A 17789-nucleotide genomic window follows, 5' to 3' on the forward strand; every position below is an offset into this window, starting at 1 on the left:
TGACTGCTGAGATCAGGTGCAAACATCCACCGGAGAACCTGGTGAGCACCATCAGAGCTTAGTTGTGGAGACCTCCTGGGCCATCTCCCATCACCTCACAGGGTCACAGGCTGCTCCAGCACAACTTTGGAGGAAACCAGAAATTGTCACACAGGTATCAGCACAACCCTGGTTTGTACAGAGACAAACTTTGCCATAGCTGTCATATGACAATACTGAACACAGGTGAACCTCTGCTGAGATGCCCTTTCAGGGTGGTCTTGGTTTTTTAGGCCAAACCTCAGTTTCCTGCTGGAGTCACTGGTCTCAGAGCACTGTGCTGTCATGCAACTGTTTGCTTCCTGCTCCATGAATGCATCTGGGGCTGTGATAGGATGCTCTAGCTGTATATGTGTAGTAAAGCAGCTCCAAATGCCAGACGCCTGCTGCGCCTGGAGCTGGTGAATCCTTTTATTCTTATGTGATCCCTTGTTCAAATCTTTTCACGTTTTCCCAAACTTTCAGCAGAGCCCCAGGGTTAGTGTATTCACACTCCAATGTCCCTGCTGCCTATCAGGGATAAAGCAGACCTGTGGAGCTTAAGGAAAAGCACCCCATGGCCTCAAACCCTGTTTTTAACATGGCACAGGCTGCATTCACCAAACCCCAGGTCTCAAGAATTAAGTGCTTTAGTCCAGATAGGCTGCAACTTATTTCAGGGAAAAGATTTTGATGATGTCTCTGACAAACCTTCTGGTCCTTTTGCTCTTATGCCCTTTCTCTTTGTTCCCCCAGTCTGCTCACAGTTCTCCAAGGGTGTCTATGCCATCTTTGGATTTTACGAGAGGAGGACCGTCAACATGCTCACATCTTTCTGCGGGGCTCTCCACGTTTGTTTCATAACACCCAGCTTTCCTGTCGAAACATCCAACCAGTTTGTTCTCCAGCTTCGCCCAGAGCTCCAGGATGCCCTCATCAGTGTCATCGAACACTACAGCTGGCAGAAGTTTGTGTACATTTATGATGCTGACCGGGGTAAGTCGCGAGTATCCCAGGAGAGTTAGCAGGCAGTTAAATGCAGTAGTATAGATAAAATCTTTGGTTTAAGAATTTACTTAATGTGGGTTTCTGGAGATGAAGAGGGTGGCACTATCCATGCCTTCCCCATTTTTTATTCCTTTCCTGAATTTCCATTACTGGCCATTGCTGAAGGTGGGACATTCATCTAGATGAAGCATTAGTCTGAACTCTGGGTTCACAGAATTACACAAGAAAAATATTTCATTTTAAGAGCATTGGGAAATTGTTTGTATTTATTAGGTCCCATTTTCAAGTCTGTCCAGCTCAAAGCCACAAAGTCTCACGTCTGTGAACACGAACCAATAGTTGCTAAGGTCAAACGAGCCCACATGTGATGATACGTGTGTTGTTTGCAGTCATAGTTTGGATAACTTCAAGTTCCCCATGTTATTGAGTATTGGCTGTCTGCTCAAAATAACAAAAGCTTTTGTTAGGTTCTTGGAAGGTATCATCTAGCTTTCTAAATCGTGAGCAGGGCAAGTGAGTCATTGCTTTGTGATTCAGTTTCCAAAGCTCTCACATGCCTCCGAAGCTCCAGGCTTGAAGGCTGAGAACAAAGCAGACTTGTAGAGGACAGGACAGAGGTAAGGTCATTCACGGCTCTGCCTAGGAAGTTATCCTAAACTCTTGACAGGATGACATAAAAGCATCCCATCCAGCTTTCTGTTGGCTCCAGAGGTGGTTCACGCTGAATATGGCAACTGACCTGAATAGACAAGGGCCATCTAGCAGGCTCCAGAGCAGTGCTGACTGTGTGTGCCTCTTCTGGAAGGCTGTACATGTAACTTTTAGGCAAAAAATAATGAAATTTTCTGATCAGGTGCTGCAAGGAGAGACGGTTACTAAATATGGTGATGTATTGTGACTGCTGAGGGTGCCCCAACCTTAAGAGCACAGAGCCAAAACAGATCAAAGGTGAGAAAAGAGCTATGGCCCAGAGAAATAAAGAGATTTGGGTAGTAACAGAGAAGATGAGATTAGAGCTCTTATCTGAATCCCACAGCAGGATCTGACCAACAGGACTGATCTGCTGAATGCAAAGAAAAACTTGTCCCAGAATCAGCCTGTTTTCCCGTGCAGAAAAGTTAGAAATCATTAATTCTAGCCCAGCTGTGTGTGACTAAAATACTAGATTAGTATCTGGCTTCTGGAGTTCTTCTGGGCTCTTGCAGTGTTGTATCCAGCCCAACTTGGGACAGTTACATAGGCTGTCAGGACAGAAAAATGCTGTTGTGAAGCTTTGTCCTGGTTCTCCCTTATTGTCCTGCTCTTCTCCCATCGCAGGGCTGTCAGTCCTGCAGAAAGTGCTGGACACTGCAGCTGAGAAGAACTGGCAGGTGACAGCTGTCAACATCCTGACGACAACAGAAGAGGGCTACCGCGTGCTGTTCCAGGAGCTGCAGAAGAAGAAGGAGAGACTGGTGGTGGTGGACTGTGAATCTGAGCGGCTGAACATCATCCTTAGCAAGGTTGTGTCAGTGTGGGTCTCCTGGGAGGGGTCTGCATGTAGGATGAGGAGGGTTGTTTTTCTTCCCATTCTGATGTGATCCGTGTCTCATCACAGTTTGTCATGGATTTGGTGTTGTGTGTTGTAGCTATTTCTTTTTTGTGTTGTTTAGGAAAGTATAAAGCCACATAATTACTGGGAACTCCTATGTATTTGTGCTGCGTGAGCTCTGCGTCTCCACATCCCCTACTTGTCTGATTCATGTTCTGAGCGCTGGAACCCCCTAACTTTCCCAGTGAGTTTGTTTTGTGCTAACTGCTCTAAGCAGTGTACACAGGACGTGGCACTTCATTATCCTGATGAGTTTCCTTAGGTTTTCCCAATCCCTGTGAATTGGAGTATAAATGTGAACTGACACTGCTAGACCCCAGGCTCTCCATACTCCTTGTGTGCAGAATTGGACATTCCTAGATCCCATTATCATAGAATATTCTATGATATGATCCCTGTGGGTCCCTTCCAACTCAGAATATTCTATTTCCAATCATAGAATATTCTGAGTTGGAAGGGACCCACAGGGATCATGGTGTTCAACCCCTGGCTTCACACAGGACCAGCCAATATTCCAGCCCTGTGTCTGAGAGTGTTGCCCAGACACTCCTAGACAGGATTTGTAACAGAGGACTCAGTAGCTCTGATTGTGTGCCTTGCCCCAGCTACAGACAAGGCCTTCCTACTTCTGCAAATCCCATTCCTCACAGTTTAGGAAGGGCTCAGCAGTGCCAAGCAGCTGGCATGCCGTGACTCCTGCTGTCTGTCATACCTCTTATAACCAGCTCACTTCCCTCGTGCTTCACACGTCACTCTGTCTAAGCTACCTGTCATCTCCTGTCTCACACTTCAGCTGCTTGCTGTCTGGGGTGGGGACTGCCATGTCATCAGCTGCTCGGCTCAGCAGTGAGCACAATCCATCCTTGTTGGATGTCTCTGAGTGCTACGAAGTGATAAATCATAACAAAGCAGGTAGCAGGTTTTAACCTCAAAGTGAAGGTCACACCAAAGAGGGACCAAACGATTCCTGGGGGCAAAGTATTTCCCCTGACCATGGAGCAGGTGCAGTTGATCACAACAGGAGCTAGGCAGTGAATTTGTCTTTTTTTTTGCAAGTTTTCCTGCAGGGTATATCAGATTTCTAGGGTTAATGATGTTGTCTTTTCAAATCTGGTTTGTCCAATAGAAAGCTAAGTCCTGCAGACAGACATCATCTAGTTTGCCTGATGTGAATGGGAAAAAAAGTCTGTATTTCAAACTTCTTCACATGACAGGAGCAAGAGTTGTATCTGACTCAAGTTATTTGCAAGAACACTAAAAAAAGCAAGGTAAAAAGCAATTATAATGCCATTAAAAACACATATTTCCAAGTAAACTAGATGATGTTATGCTTTTCTAAGTGAAAAACAGAGCAATTCCAACATTGCAGTGCCCAGGGGTAACTCTGTGCTGGGGATAGGCCTGCTGTAAGCTGTTTTTAACCTGTGTGATTCATTTATATCCTTGTTAGACTTCTTGTGCTGAGTCCACAGGGATTTCTAGAGTAGAGGTAGCCGCACCAGTGTAAGCAGGGGGTGCCAGGTCTGTCACAACACACAAATGACCAAAGAGGGTCAGAGTTTGTGTTCTGCTCTCCCAGCTCAGTGCACCAGCATGTCTGTGTGGCTGTCCCTGTTCTGTTTGCCCTATCTTTCAGAGCTTCTGAGGTGTCCAATGAGCTCTCTCAGCCTCTCAGGGATAGTTTGATGCATTTATCTTTTCTCCTGACAAACCTGTCTCTCTGTCTTTCTCTGGCTTCGTCACACTCCCCAGTGTGCAGAAGAGCCAGGGCTGCCTGTTCAGTCCCTGACATATGCACACACGTTAAGTTTCTTTTCCACACCACACGCAAAAAACACAAAGAGCCACCACTGACTCCAGCATGGTGCTCCTCGTGCCCTGAGATGACAGTTGCAGAAGGAGGCAGCATTTGTGGTAAATGACCTGATTTCATTGTCCTCTGTGCCCAGGTTTCGTGGGCATGATTTATCTTTGCTGAGGTAGCTGTCGTTCATGAGCTTCAGTTCTGGGCAGGATATCACAGGGCTGCACCGTGTAGCCTTAATGGGATAAATAAGCGGTGGGTTACATTACATCAAAGCACTATGTTGTTTCTTCCCTGTCACTCATTAAAATGAATAACTGGAGTTTCTCCTTTGCTACTGTTTCACTCTGTGAGGATTTCTCTCTAATAGGTGTCAAACTGGCCCATTAAGAAGTGGGTAATGAAACCTAGGTGGCCCAAGTGAGCTATCAGCATGCAGCCCAGCACAGCCTCTCACCACATTCAGCCTAAGTGATAAATGCTATTATAACCTCAGCTTGCTACCACCGTCCAGACACATTAGGACTGAGCAAGCATTTTAAAATAAATTAAGATCACAAATAACTGTGTAAAGCACAGGAAGCAAGCCTCATAATTCAGGTGGATGGGCTGCAAGATTAACAGCTCAGGGAAGGCTGGTCGGCAGTCCTCTTGGGTTCATTGACTCTGACACCTAATGAAATAAGAAAAGGAGAGTTTGGGCAGAAGGAGCCAATGCCATCTATTGTTGACACTGGAAAAACAGGGAATTGGATCATAATTCTTAGGCATCCCAGTACCCCAGAAATGCTCTTTTCTCCCATGAGTTCAGTCACAGTTGATAAATAGAGAGGACAAGTTGGGCCTGGTTTTGCTTCTCAGATTTGGCAGTGGAACATACTCCAATGGAAAACTACCAATAACAGAAGCACATATCTTATAGCCTTAGGTATAAAGAGGGCTTGGGATTTTTTTCTGAGTGCTCCAAACTCCTCCACAGTAGCCATTCTGAGCCTATGGGGAGAACCACAGGACAGTGAAGCTGGTGGAGCTGAGATTAGTCATGTAAGATACTAAAGGAAGTCTTCATTGGAATTAATTGCAACCAGTACGTTAACACTGGGAACCAGAGTTTTAATACACATACAAGAGCACTTCATCAGGGGAAGACTAAGGCAGATGATCCAGTTGCATAGAGTAAGTGTCAGCTCATTTATAATCCATTTGGATATCCCTTAATTCTTGTTCACAGTAATGTTGGAATGTAGCCCCTTGGGAAGACTCGCTCCACACATGCATGTCCTGGTCTTGAGTACTTCCCAAACGCCTGCTACCAGCTTGGTATCAGGGAGGAATGCTGGGCAGACTGATCTCTGATTCAATCCTGCAACTTTTATGAGTTTTGAGGACATGGATTGGATAAGAACAGTTGATACCTGGTTCTAATGGTCAGGTAAGAATTTAACAATGCAGCTGGAAATCAGTAGAGAGTGATTCCAATAGAAACACAGAATATGATCTGGGGGCTGTCTGATCTGTGAGTCCCTGCTTCATAATCACAGGCAGCCTCGTACAGATGTTGCCTTTCTACCTAGACATGGGAACTTTCCCAGATACCATAGAAACTTTCAAGCATTCCAGATCTGTAAGCAGTTGTGTGGATAAAAGAGGGGAAAAAATATGTAAGTCTGTTGGCATCGGGGAGAATAAAGTGTGGAAAAGAGCATATGTTGCAACACCGTGAATATGAAGTTATAAATAATCTCAATGAACATGCAGGGGGAATCCTCTGCTGAGCAACTTGCTCAGGCAGCTTTGTTCTGGAGATGCGGTTTGAAACTGCCCCAACACACTAAAGGAGAACAGCTGCTCTAATAGAGCTTAAACCTCCTGGCATCTCACCCCGCTATGTGTCTGCAACAGGGACAATAATAGGCCGATGAATGTGCAAAATAGCTCTTCTAGTCTTGCTCTGTGATTCAGCTGTGCTCACAGGACAAACGGGCTCCAGCGTTCCACTTTGTTCCTCCAACATTTGAAGTATATCATTTAATCTTTCTTTTCTAAAAAAATAGCACTGCTTTTTTTCTGTAAGCCTGTAGAAAACAGGTTGGTTCAGATCATTTACTCTCCTCACCTATAGAATCTACTTGGAAATCTCATGGAGTCTTAATTTCGGGCTTGTTTCTCAAATGTCATGTAATGAAAGATCCGTCCTTCCTCTAACAAGACTGTGAATTTTGCTTTGTCTTCCTGTTCATCTTTAAACAGTACCATTGGAAATTAAATAATGGTAGAAAATGGAGATAAATAAAGCTCTACATCCTTCGTTGGCTTCTGCTAATTATCCTTGGTTTCTCTCTTGCAGATCATCCAGCTTGAAAAAAATGGGAATGGGTACCACTACATTTTGGCAAACATGGTGAGTTGAGCACTGCTTATCTTACTTCCCCTCCTTGATGTTTTCATTGTTATCTCGTATATTGCAAAGCACAGTATTTATAGTTACTGAGCTGGAAGCCATTTTAACTCACCTTTTGGGCAGCAAATTTATCACAGCCCTTTATGGTGTGTTGCTTGTGGTTTTTTCTGCTTTAAGCCAGCAAGATGATTTCTGGGGCATCTCCAGAGTTGCTAGGTTTTTTTGCCTCCAGATTCAATCTATGTCTTCTCAAAGCCAATTAAGCCAACTGTCAATTAATGCCTGTTGTGATAATGATTTTTTTGCATGGTTTGAGCACCTGAGCTTCTGGCATTGCTCTTCTAGCTTGTTTCAGTTGGGCCAAGAAGCTGTTCACTATTGGTAGCAAGTTCAGTTTTCTGTCTGCTTTCAACTTCATTTTAATGTCCCCTCTGCCCCAGGTGAAGTGTTTCACAGCCACTCTGAGAGCCCTGTACTTGTTAATGGTGATGTACCAAGATCCCTCTGACCTTCCATAAACAGAAAATATGTGACTGTCACGTCTCGTGTTCTTTGTCGGTCCATTACAGTGACTATTCTGCAGCTTTGTGCTAAATCAAATCTGACTGTCATGGCGCTAAGGAAACCATTGGATTTAAGGATTTCTTTAAGGAATGGGTTGTTCCTTTACTGCTGAGGCACACAGAGCCATAATTCTGGAGCGGTATGCTGTCTTTTCCTAGGAGGCTGGAAATTGTCTGCTTATGGAGGGCTGGAAAGAAATAAGAGGAATAACCACAGTCCATAGAGTAGTTGGATGACTTCTGTAGCCCAGCTCCTGACTTTTTCATCTAGGATGACATTCAGGGGCTGCTCTTGCTCTCCAAGAGCCAGGGATCTGTGGGGTCTTCTCTCCCCAGTCCTTGTCCCACCTATGCCACGTCTGCAGGGCACAGTGTCCACATGCAATTTGGAGCTTTTCTTCCATCCTGCAGCTGCATCTGAGAGGCTCCACATCAGGGCTGGGATAATTAAACTTTTAACTACCAATTAGTCAAGCAGTTGCTGCTGTTCTCCTTCTCTCAGTCCCAAGATAACTCTGTAATTTACAAGACAAAAATGGACACATAATTACCCTGCGGTGCCCTTATACTGACCCTGCACTTCTGAGCTGGGTGACTACCATGTAATTACACAGTTAAAAATGTTACATTGTGCAGGGGAGACGGGCAAACCTGCCTATAACTCCAGGTGCTCATGTAAAAAAACACTGTTTTCTGTAACCCCCTTCCTAGCACTCAGATGTTTATGAAAGTCCTTTCATTAGAGTTAAGCAGGGAAGCTCTCCAAAGTAGCTGCTGTCTGTGTGCTTTTGTGCATACCCATGCAAAAGAGTCATGAGGATGATGTCACCTCTTATCTCTGCGTGGTCAGAGAGGGATAAATACATTAAAAGCATGAGGTGGTCTGATACTCAAATGATGGAGTTAAGAAGGGCACTTCCCTCTGACTTGGAGTGCTGCTGTCTCCCACTTTCAGCCTGAGGCAGCAGACTTGTCCAGTCTTTAATTTGTTTCCATAGCCCTTGCACAAATGCTGAGAGGACAGAGCTGGCTAGAAGAGGGCTGCATTTTCAGCCAGCATAGGTTATAAATAATTAACTCAGAGCAAAAGGCTGTTCATTTCTCCTTCACAGGGAGGCTGCCTCCCAGACACAGCTCTGCAGGGGCTGCTCTGGGTCTCTGTGATGACAAGATCTGATGGGGCCCCACAATGTGCTGCTATTGACTGTGCTTCTGAGAGTGTCAGAACAACCGTGATGATCCCCTGAGACTGTTGTGATGGTGAGGCAGGGCAGCAGCCCTCCCCGTACAGAGGTGGCCAGGGATGTTACGTGTGGTTGGCAGAATGTGAGGAGTCACTGTCTGGAAGAATTAAACCACAGTGTGTTTCTCAAATCCAGGAGATCTCAGTAACATTTACCCTCTTCTAAGGACATCACATTGCTGGATTAGAACCTTCAGAGGGTGTAGAAGGCTGTGATTTATTCACAGTGACTCATACACAGAGCGGATAGACCTCAGACACCCCGTACTTCCCCCTGCAGTCAGGTTCTTAGAGGATGGGGCATACATTGCCCACACACACATTCCCACATGCACACATGAATATGGAGAGGACAACCTGGTTTTGTGGAAGTGCTGGGTCTTAAGAAAATAAATTAAGTAGTAAATACAACAAATGCCTGAACATTTCCAAATGGACTATTCCTTATCCTCTGCACTGGTGGATGGTGTCCTGAGTTTAGGACTTTCATCCTATATAAAGGTGAGGCTCTCAGCTGGGACAGGCTCTGCCCTGCAAAAGTCAGGTGAACCCTCAGCTGCTTTGCTGCACTAACTGAGTGCTTCCTATTGGGGAAATACTGATGGTAATGACACATTAGAAGTAAACACTGGGAAATGTTTATGGATAACTCCCCCCAAAAATCTCACTGTTGGCAGTATTTTCATTCAGAACTTTATGAAACCAGACAATCAGAAGCAGCATGTGACTGTCCCATTACTGCCACTCCAATTCCAATTTCGTGCTGCATCAGGAGCACTAAGCAAGTGAGTTTGTAAGGAAATACAAAAATCATTCATGGGAGTATTTGAAGATGGAGAGATTCCATGTCTGGTCACAGACAATTCATGAACAAAGAGGAACTGGCTTGCATTAATCACTGCTCGTTTGCCCAGCGGTTGCTGTTGAGTAAGCTGTAGTGAAGACCAAGCAGAATTTGACAAGTAGCAGCAAATGAAAGCGAGCATTTCCCAGCAGGAATAGCTTCTTTTTTTTTTTTTTTCCCTTAGTGAAATTGCTGTTGCTGAGGTGAAACAATAATGTTTCTGTGTTCACAAACAAAATGAAACCATTCTGCACCTCAGGCCACAGGCGAACATCCTCCTCCTTGTCTGCTCTGCCTGTCAAAAACACAAAAACCTGCTCAGCTCTGCCCATCCCGTGAAGGTCTGCCTCCCAACATTGCTGCTGGGGGAATATTCATGTGAGCATCCCTGCCTCTCTGTGGGGCAAATCTGCCCCTGTCCGTGGTTTTTGCAAGCTCATGAAAACAAGAGTTACTCACTCATCGCCCATGAGATACCTCAGGTAGTGTTCGCCAGCTGGTTATTTGTCAGGTATATCAGCACAGGCTGCTTGAATTCACCCCCCCTCTCTTTCTACCTCTTTTTATTTCTTCTTTTTACATGTCAAAGGGGTTTGGCAACTTAAAGTAGTGTTTGTTTTCATGGGTTGTATTTTCCTAAGCTTTGTTCTCAGCTTTTGAAAACACAGTCTAACAACCACAAAGAGAAAAAATGCAGTCAATACTGTCAGAGCAGCAAGCTTAGAAACTTCTGGGGTTTCTTTCTTTTGATGTTACAGACTCTTTCACCATAACCTTGCCTTCATGTCTCTGTCTATCCTATGCCAGGGTTGTATATACAGGCTGACTGCTGCCTGTAGTGGGAGAAAATGGGATCCCTTGGGTGGAGGAAAAAATTTGTCTTAAAATAAGTGACCTTTGTGTGACTTGTCTTTAAAAGAGAAGAATTAAGGACAGCTGCCACACAGTGTTGGAGCCTTTCTTTTTCCTGGCACATTAGTCCAGGTTTTTCTTCTAGCAAATGCTCTTCTTTTAAAGTTGAATAGATAAGCGCATGAGATTGCTGATGTGAGGGGTAGCAGAGAAGAGTGAAGATACAAACAGAGGTGATTAGTAGAGGTAAGCACTTTTTCCTATGCCACTTTATATTTATGTATGTGAGTGCTGAGTCCAGCCATGAACGGTGTTTCACTTTGCAAGTAGCTCTGATGGATTTGAAGGGCATCAACACAGCAGCTTTGACAGCTGAGAGCCCTGTGTGGGGAACCAGGCAAATCCTGCTGGTTTGCTCTGTGTTCCCTCTGGTTTAATTGTGCCTCTTCACGTCAGTTTTTACCTCCAGAAAGTGGCTGAAGGTGCAGCTGAGGTCAGCACTGCTCAGGTTTGCATCAGTAACCGATCTGAAAGTGTTTCGTGGGAGTTGGAAGGATGCGTTGGTAGGATCTCAGGGTGCCTATGCTTGCAAAACTGCTATTCTAATGTTGGAAAGAGCTGTCCTAAGTTATTTTTAAGTCTCTAAAATTATACCAGTTAGTCCGCGATGCAGGTAGGCTCACCAGAAAACTTGGTTTTCCAGCTTCGCTTCCAATCAGATTTTTCTGTTCCGATTTGAGATTACTAAAAAGAAGAAACCCCAGTAACATTATCTTATATGAGTTATTGATGGTGGAAGACACAGGAGCACCCTGAATTAATTTTTGTTTGAATTAGGCTGTCTCATGTAACAGAAAATTGTCTGGTTTTGATATAAAAATTGCCCACAGAGGACAATGTGAGCTGCAGCCTTTGGAAGGATTTTTGCAGCAGCTAATGAGGGCTCAAAAGCACGAGTGACTTACAGCAGCTTAAAAAAATCACTGAGCATCAGGTAAGTAACGAAAGGATATATCACAGCTGTTGGAAATAAGGATGTGTTTGCTTAAATCATAGAAGAGAAAAGTTGTTAAACTAAGAGGTTTCTCAGCCATTTGCTGTCGTCTAATCCATTACCCAGCTCAGCTGGCAAGGGGTGACATGTAAATCCATAACAGCTTCCTTTTGGTGACTTCATCGATGCTCATTTCTGGTCTGAACTTGCTTAGCTTTGCCTTCCTCCAACAGATTTATGCTTCTGTTTGTTGGACTAGATATTCCATTACTGAAGTTTTGGTCCTTGTAAACTGTGATCAGGTCAACCCTTAATCATATTGCTGACTGAAGTCCTGGAATCTGTCACTATACAGCATGTTTCCCAAGCCTTTAAATCAGTTGCTGCTCTGAAAGTTCTTTAAAGAGCAAATGTTTGCCTAAAGTGGCTGGACTGAGCCTTCCAGCAAGATCTGCACAATCACTTGTACCCACAAAGTAGGTAGCAGGCTTCAGGACTGGAACTATCGTCCCATCATTATTTTCTCTTTCTTCTTTGCCTCCATGTTATAGTGAGATTTCTCATGTTTTACTGCTATGATGAAATTTGACATTCATAATGCTGCAGAAGAGAAGTTCTCTCCTGCTGAAGGCATGCTGGAACAAAACTGAAGCAGATGGGCTCCTTTTTGATGTACCCTCCTTATTAATACAAAGTGATGGGAGTGAGGAATGATACTTTACTGGACAAGTCAAGCTTGAAGATAATTTGGTATATTAGAGATGCTCCATCTGGAAATGCTTGACTTCCTACTCCCTGCAGAATTATACCAGCACACCTTGGAGTGACAGGAGCCACTTTGCATTCACTTGGCTGATCCACAGTCATTCAGAAGCAGTTGTTTTCTTTTTGCAGATGTTCCTCATAATCATAAAGTCTGGTAGCAGGAGGCAGCCTGGCATTTGTAGACCGTGCAGGGGTTGCATCTAAAGAGAACTGGGCCAGTTTTTCATTGCTGCCTTGTATTTCTGGGTGAGTTTGAGCAGTTTGTGCTTAGGAAGGGATAATTTAGTGTAGGATTTAAGTGTGAAAGGGAAAAGGAACAGAAAAAGAGAGAGAGGAGAAGATAAGAGAAAAAGCAAAAAAATAAAAGAGAAAAGAAAAGGAGAAGGATGATGTGCAGAGAACTGGGTGGTGCTGACAGGTCTAAGGAGGGCCGTCATGCAAGTGGGAGCCTTTCCTCCACTGTCTGACAGCAGCCTGTGCTGCCCACTCACTGCCCTGGCTCCTGGTGATGCTCAGGGTATAAATAAGGAGCTGGCTAATTTCTGGGGACTTTCTTTTCAAGGCAGATCCTTCCTGGACCAGTTAATCAAGATGGATTCATGAGACACATTTCAAGTCATCAGTCTGCCTGCATTATGCATTTCCTTTGATGACTGAGCTCACACACAGTGGAGAGGAATATAAATGTGTGACTTGCTGACATCTCTCCCAGGAAGCAAGGCAGTGAATGGGACAGTAAAGCAACCTTTGCCTGAAAAACGGTTTCAGTTTAAGCACAGCATAAAGAACAGATGAAGCAAGGAAAACAATACGAGGCAAGAATGCTTCCCAGCACTGCTCTGTTTTCTATTTGAAGACGTGAAGGTCTTTACCAGCTGCCTATGTTATTTACTAACAGCAGGGCTCCTCCATGCAATCGCTTAGTGAGGTTCATTAATGCAGAGAGAACAGTCAATAGCATGGGCTGAAGAGCAACTTCCCCGCATTGAACCAAGCCTGGCTGCTGTGTGAGCTGTGCTGCAGATGCTGTGAATCAGGGCAGGTGTGGAGGAGGGTGGCTGTCAGTGTGGACAGGTCCAGATTCTTGTGGTTTATTGTCAGACTCCTGATTTGACGGCATGCAGAGAAAGCGAGGTATTTTCCTAGCACATACAAGGCAGAAGGCCACACTGATTTACAGAGATGACTTTGCAAAGTGAACTTAAATAAAAGGGACAGCTAAGCTTGCTGGAGGGCAGGGATGAGCTTGCTGCTGCTGTGTCCCTTCCAGTGTAGTTTTGATGGTCCCAAAACAAACTGTGCTTGCAGGAGTGTTGCCTCCCTTAAGAGCCCATGGGGAGCCCCGGGAGCTCTTTGTTCCCCTGGGTGCTGCTCTGCCTGCTCACCCCAGCTGCTGCAGGCACAGCACTTGGCTGGGCACAAGCTGCTGCATTCCTCCTCCTGTGATTCTGTGGTTCCTTTTCCTCTCCAGGGCACCAGTAGTGCTGAGTAAGAGGGAAAGGCCACTTACCTGCTTGGCCCACAGGTACGTCCTAAGTGGTTCAGGTCTAAAGATCCCAAAAGAAATCACAATTCACTGAATTCCAGGGTGTGAGTTTGTTTCTCTGTACAGCCCAGTGCTCCAGACATGGCTGCAAAGAGAGCTTTTAACAGTATTTGTTGGAAAGGTTTTGGCTGAAAATGTCCCATAGAGAACCTCATTCCACAGAGAACTTCATTCCAGCCTTTTTCACTTCTTGCTGTATTTGATTTGATGTAAAAGGGAAGCATTTCTGTGCTGATTCTTTTCCAAATGGGTTGATCCCAACCACACTGCTTCAAGCACATCTGCTGCCTGCCCCACAGCAGTGGGCTGCAGTCTCTCCTTAGTCACTTACTGATGTCAGACAGACTCTCTGAGTGAAGGAAGCATGATTCATTTTATATCTTCTTTCCCTTAGAACTTCCTGGCAGTGAGGCTTTGCATAATTAATATTTGTTCTGCCCTGGCCAGGGCTGGATGCAATATGAGCACACGCAGTGTTCAGGCACATGGGTGGCAGAGTGGGTCTGCTGCAGCCTTCAGGTTCCCCAGAATTCTTTCCCTGATGTCCTCACATGGAGCTGAGCCATGTATTAATTAATATTAGTGATGTTATGTTCTGTTTATTGCTTAGGTAGTGTCATTGTGCTCTGCTAAGTCCGCTGGCAGTTAGGTAATGGGTGATGACTTATCACACTTGGTTAGATGATCATATCCCTCTGTTTGCCTCAATTCCCTTTCTCCTGTGCACTGAGAGTTAGACTGGACAATCTTGTTCTATTTTCAATTTTCCAAGTATGGTCAATTGAAAACTATATAAAAGATCCCCTTTTTTGCGACATCTTGGTGTAGGTAGTACACGATATCAGGTGATTGATGACTTCTTTGCTTGCAAATATTGTGATTCATCTGCTCTAATCGTTCTTACAAGCACGGACTGATCTTCCAGAAAGACAGATAAGCATATTTAATTCCTGATGCTGCGTTGCCAAAGAAACATTTCCAAGTGACAGCCTGAATAAAATTCAATATATTCTTGTTTATATGTAAGCCAGCAAAAGCTGTCTTCCCCTAGGAACTGCTTTCTACAATATCTGACCTCTGGTATTCCCCAGTTCATTTGCTCTCATGTCACTCAAAACTGCTCTGAGCAGATTTCATTGGCGCAGTAATCAAAATTCCTTTGTAATTAGTACAAGGTCCTGTACTGACCTTGCACTGGGGCACGTGGAGGAGGAATAACAGGTGAAAACAGGTTTTTTTTCAGCAGTTAATAACATTAAAAATGCAAAGGCATATCCAAGGTTAATGGTGTTCCCTACAGCCTCAACTGCTTTTAACAACTGGAAAATCTTTAGAGGTCTCCACGCTCTCAGTTTTAGAATGGTTTGGCTTGAGGAAAGCACTGAAAGGGAGTGTTTCTGACCACTGCTGTCATTGTAGGTAGTGTCACAATCCTTTTCGAGTGTTCTGCTTGTTGAAGGGGTTAAGGACACCAGACATCCTGCGTTCTGTTGTGAACTCGGACCTTCCTTCGTGCCTTTGTAGGCCTTCCAAGGAGGAGTTGGTGGCACATACTTCAAGTTGCTGTGTGGTAGTTTCTTTTGACAGATCTTTTTCCCCTGAGTACCTCCCAGGAGCAAAGTGTCAGTGCAATTTGGTCCTGGCCATGAATAACCAGTTGGCAACCTGTGAGGTCCCTCTTACTGAATTTTAGGAGCGCCGTGTGTCAAAAATCACTTGGCCTGAAATGCATTAAGATGTCGGAGACAATTACCGTGCTGCATTTCCTATTCATTAATCACAGCTCTGGCTTTCTGAAACCCCTACGCTGGCAATTACATACAAGATTGATGTGGGTTAAACCAGCATTCTGAGAAATACATACTCACGAAGTATCACTGTTTTTTTTATTTCTTTTTTTTTTTTTTTTACCTAAATCACTGCACTTTGAAACTAAACAAATCATCTATTTAGAGCATCTGTACATCTCCATCCAATTCTCAGCCTGTAAGTGGATGCTAAATTGCTTACAAAAAGCCGGAAGAAAAGCTGTGAAAGTCTTTAAAGACATTTTTGAGTCACTTATGACTCTCTTGGTCTGACACTGATGTAAGAGGGCAATTTAGTCTTTTCCTTGCAAGCTGTTTTTTCTCACAACAGGTTCCCATCTGACGGCTTGATTCTGACCTTGGAAATTAATGAGCTAATTAGCTCCCCCAGCCTGTATAGAGTGAGCACCATTTTGGGAACCTGACCAGTGTCTCGTGGGAGGGGTGGCCCTGGCTTTTTTTTAACTCACACTGACATCATATATTTGAGAGCAAATGGATACAGATGCTCCGCTCAGGCACCTGCTTTGTGGAAGGGAACGCAGCAAATAGTTTTGTATAGCAGTACTGCTAAAGAGAGGATACTGAAGTTGGGATGCCAAACAGTGTCCTCTTCTCCCCACTGCTTGCATCGTATCTCCAATACCTGTCTCAAAGCCCCACTGCTGCCTGTAAGACAGTTTCACCTTGTGCTCAGGGAGTGGAGCCTCTCAGTGTCGAGCCTGACTTTGCAGAGGGATGAGATTTTTCCTATGCTGACTGTCAAATCCATAGGTAAACACTTTTCCTGTTATCCACCCAGAGATGGTTCATTTAATGAGTGTTTCCTGTTTCTGTCTTGTACCAGGGATTTATGGATATTGATCTGACGAAATTCAGGGAGAGTGGAGCCAACGTCACTGGCTTCCAGTTGGTGAATTACACGGATACTGTTCCTGCCAGGATCATGCAGCAGTGGAGAAATAACGATGCCAGAGAGCTTCCCCGTGTGGACTGGAAGAGGCCAAAGGCAAGTGACATAGAAAACCATTTGATTTAGGGTCCTTCTTATCCATTTCAAGTCATTCCCACGCAGTGATAATAATGCTGTTCCCAGATGTGAACATTTTCAGATCAGTGGGTACAGTAGAGGACAAATACAATTTAATTAATTCCTAACTCAGAGCAGAAGACTCTCAAAGTGTCAAGGACAGAGGGGAGAGGCGGTTTTCTTTTTCTGTCTGCCATTTGAAAACAAATACACTTTTGGCAAACGCTCAGCAATAGAAATGTCAACCTTGGAAGTATTAGTTTTAAAGAAGTTTCATACAAATAAATCCATAGGCAATCACAGGAGAAGGAAGGCTGCTGTTCACACCAGAGTTTTACCTCTTTTCTGCACAAGTTTCAGCTTGAATAAACTCATCCTTTTGCAGATTTTTGCACATTGCAGCAGAGTTTTCTGGACTCCATCTGTGACCAGAAAGAGCGACTCGTTACTTGGTTTAGCATATCTTTCAGTCTCACATTCACACTGTGTATGATGCATTCCTTGAAAGTTCAGGTCAATTATTCTAATTAAACAAAAAGATTTGGGTATCAAGTGAGTAGCTTTGAAGGCTGAGTGCAATCTGAAGGCAGCAGAAGGCAAATCAAGAGCTTCTGCCTCACTCCTTTCCTCTGGAAGAGAAATCACCAACTTCCACAGGTAACCAAGACATCAGTAATCACACAAAGGATCCCCCAAAGATGGAAGGGTGATGACAAAGTGCAAAATCAAAGTTATCAAAACAGTGTAGTATGCCAGAGGTCAACTCAGGCTAATGGGCAAATGTCTTCTTTCTAGTACACTTCGGCCCTTACGTATGATGGTGTCCGGGTGATGGCTGAGGCGTTTCAGAACCTGCGGAGGCAGCGGATTGACATCTCCCGACGTGGCAATGCTGGGGACTGCCTCGCCAATCCAGCTGTGCCCTGGGGACAAGGCATTGATATCCAGAGAGCGCTGCAGCAGGTTTGAAGCCCAACCGATATGTATGCTGTGGGGGTGGCCATACGTAGTCCATGGGTAGGGGAAGAGGGGCAGATAGCAGCAGAAACACCCAAATAATTTGCTTAGGTTAAGAAACTGATTCTTCCAGATGAGAGCCAGATCTCATAAAGAGTTCAGGCTTGAGCTCAGTGAGTTTCTTTTCCTGTTGACATCCAGCATGATCTTTTGAAGTTCTTGGATGGAAAAGCCAAGATATTATCACATAAAATCATGGATCTCTATTTTTATTTTTCCAAGAGACAGACCAGCTTAGATCACATTTTCTGAAGCTCCTTCAATTCTCTGTGAACTCAGCTTTTGTTCCAGATTTCTAATGACAT

The 17789-nt window shown here is 44.4% G+C and overlaps 1 protein-coding gene across 4 annotated transcripts in view; it reads left to right on the forward strand.

The window, feature by feature from the left end:
* GRIA1 (glutamate ionotropic receptor AMPA type subunit 1) overlaps positions 1-17789 on the forward strand; it is a 118430-nt gene that overhangs the window by 57303 nt on the left and 43338 nt on the right. For all 4 annotated transcript variants that reach the window (XR_014935418.1, XR_014935417.1, XM_015875851.3 and 1 more), the window contains exons 3-7: positions 775-1014; positions 2344-2528; positions 6769-6822; positions 16285-16446; positions 17263-17430. Coding sequence is in view for 2 of the 4 variants with exons in the window: in XM_015875851.3 (XP_015731337.2) it covers positions 775-1014; positions 2344-2528; positions 6769-6822; positions 16285-16446; positions 17263-17430 (809 nt within the window). In the remaining 2 variants the exon portion in view is untranslated. The remainder of the gene's footprint in view (positions 1-774; positions 1015-2343; positions 2529-6768; positions 6823-16284; positions 16447-17262; positions 17431-17789) is intronic.

Source organism: Coturnix japonica, chromosome 18 (assembly GCF_054131305.1).
Source record: "Coturnix japonica strain WE chromosome 18, WE-NBRP24, whole genome shotgun sequence".
Taxonomy (NCBI): Eukaryota; Metazoa; Chordata; class Aves; order Galliformes; family Phasianidae; genus Coturnix; species Coturnix japonica.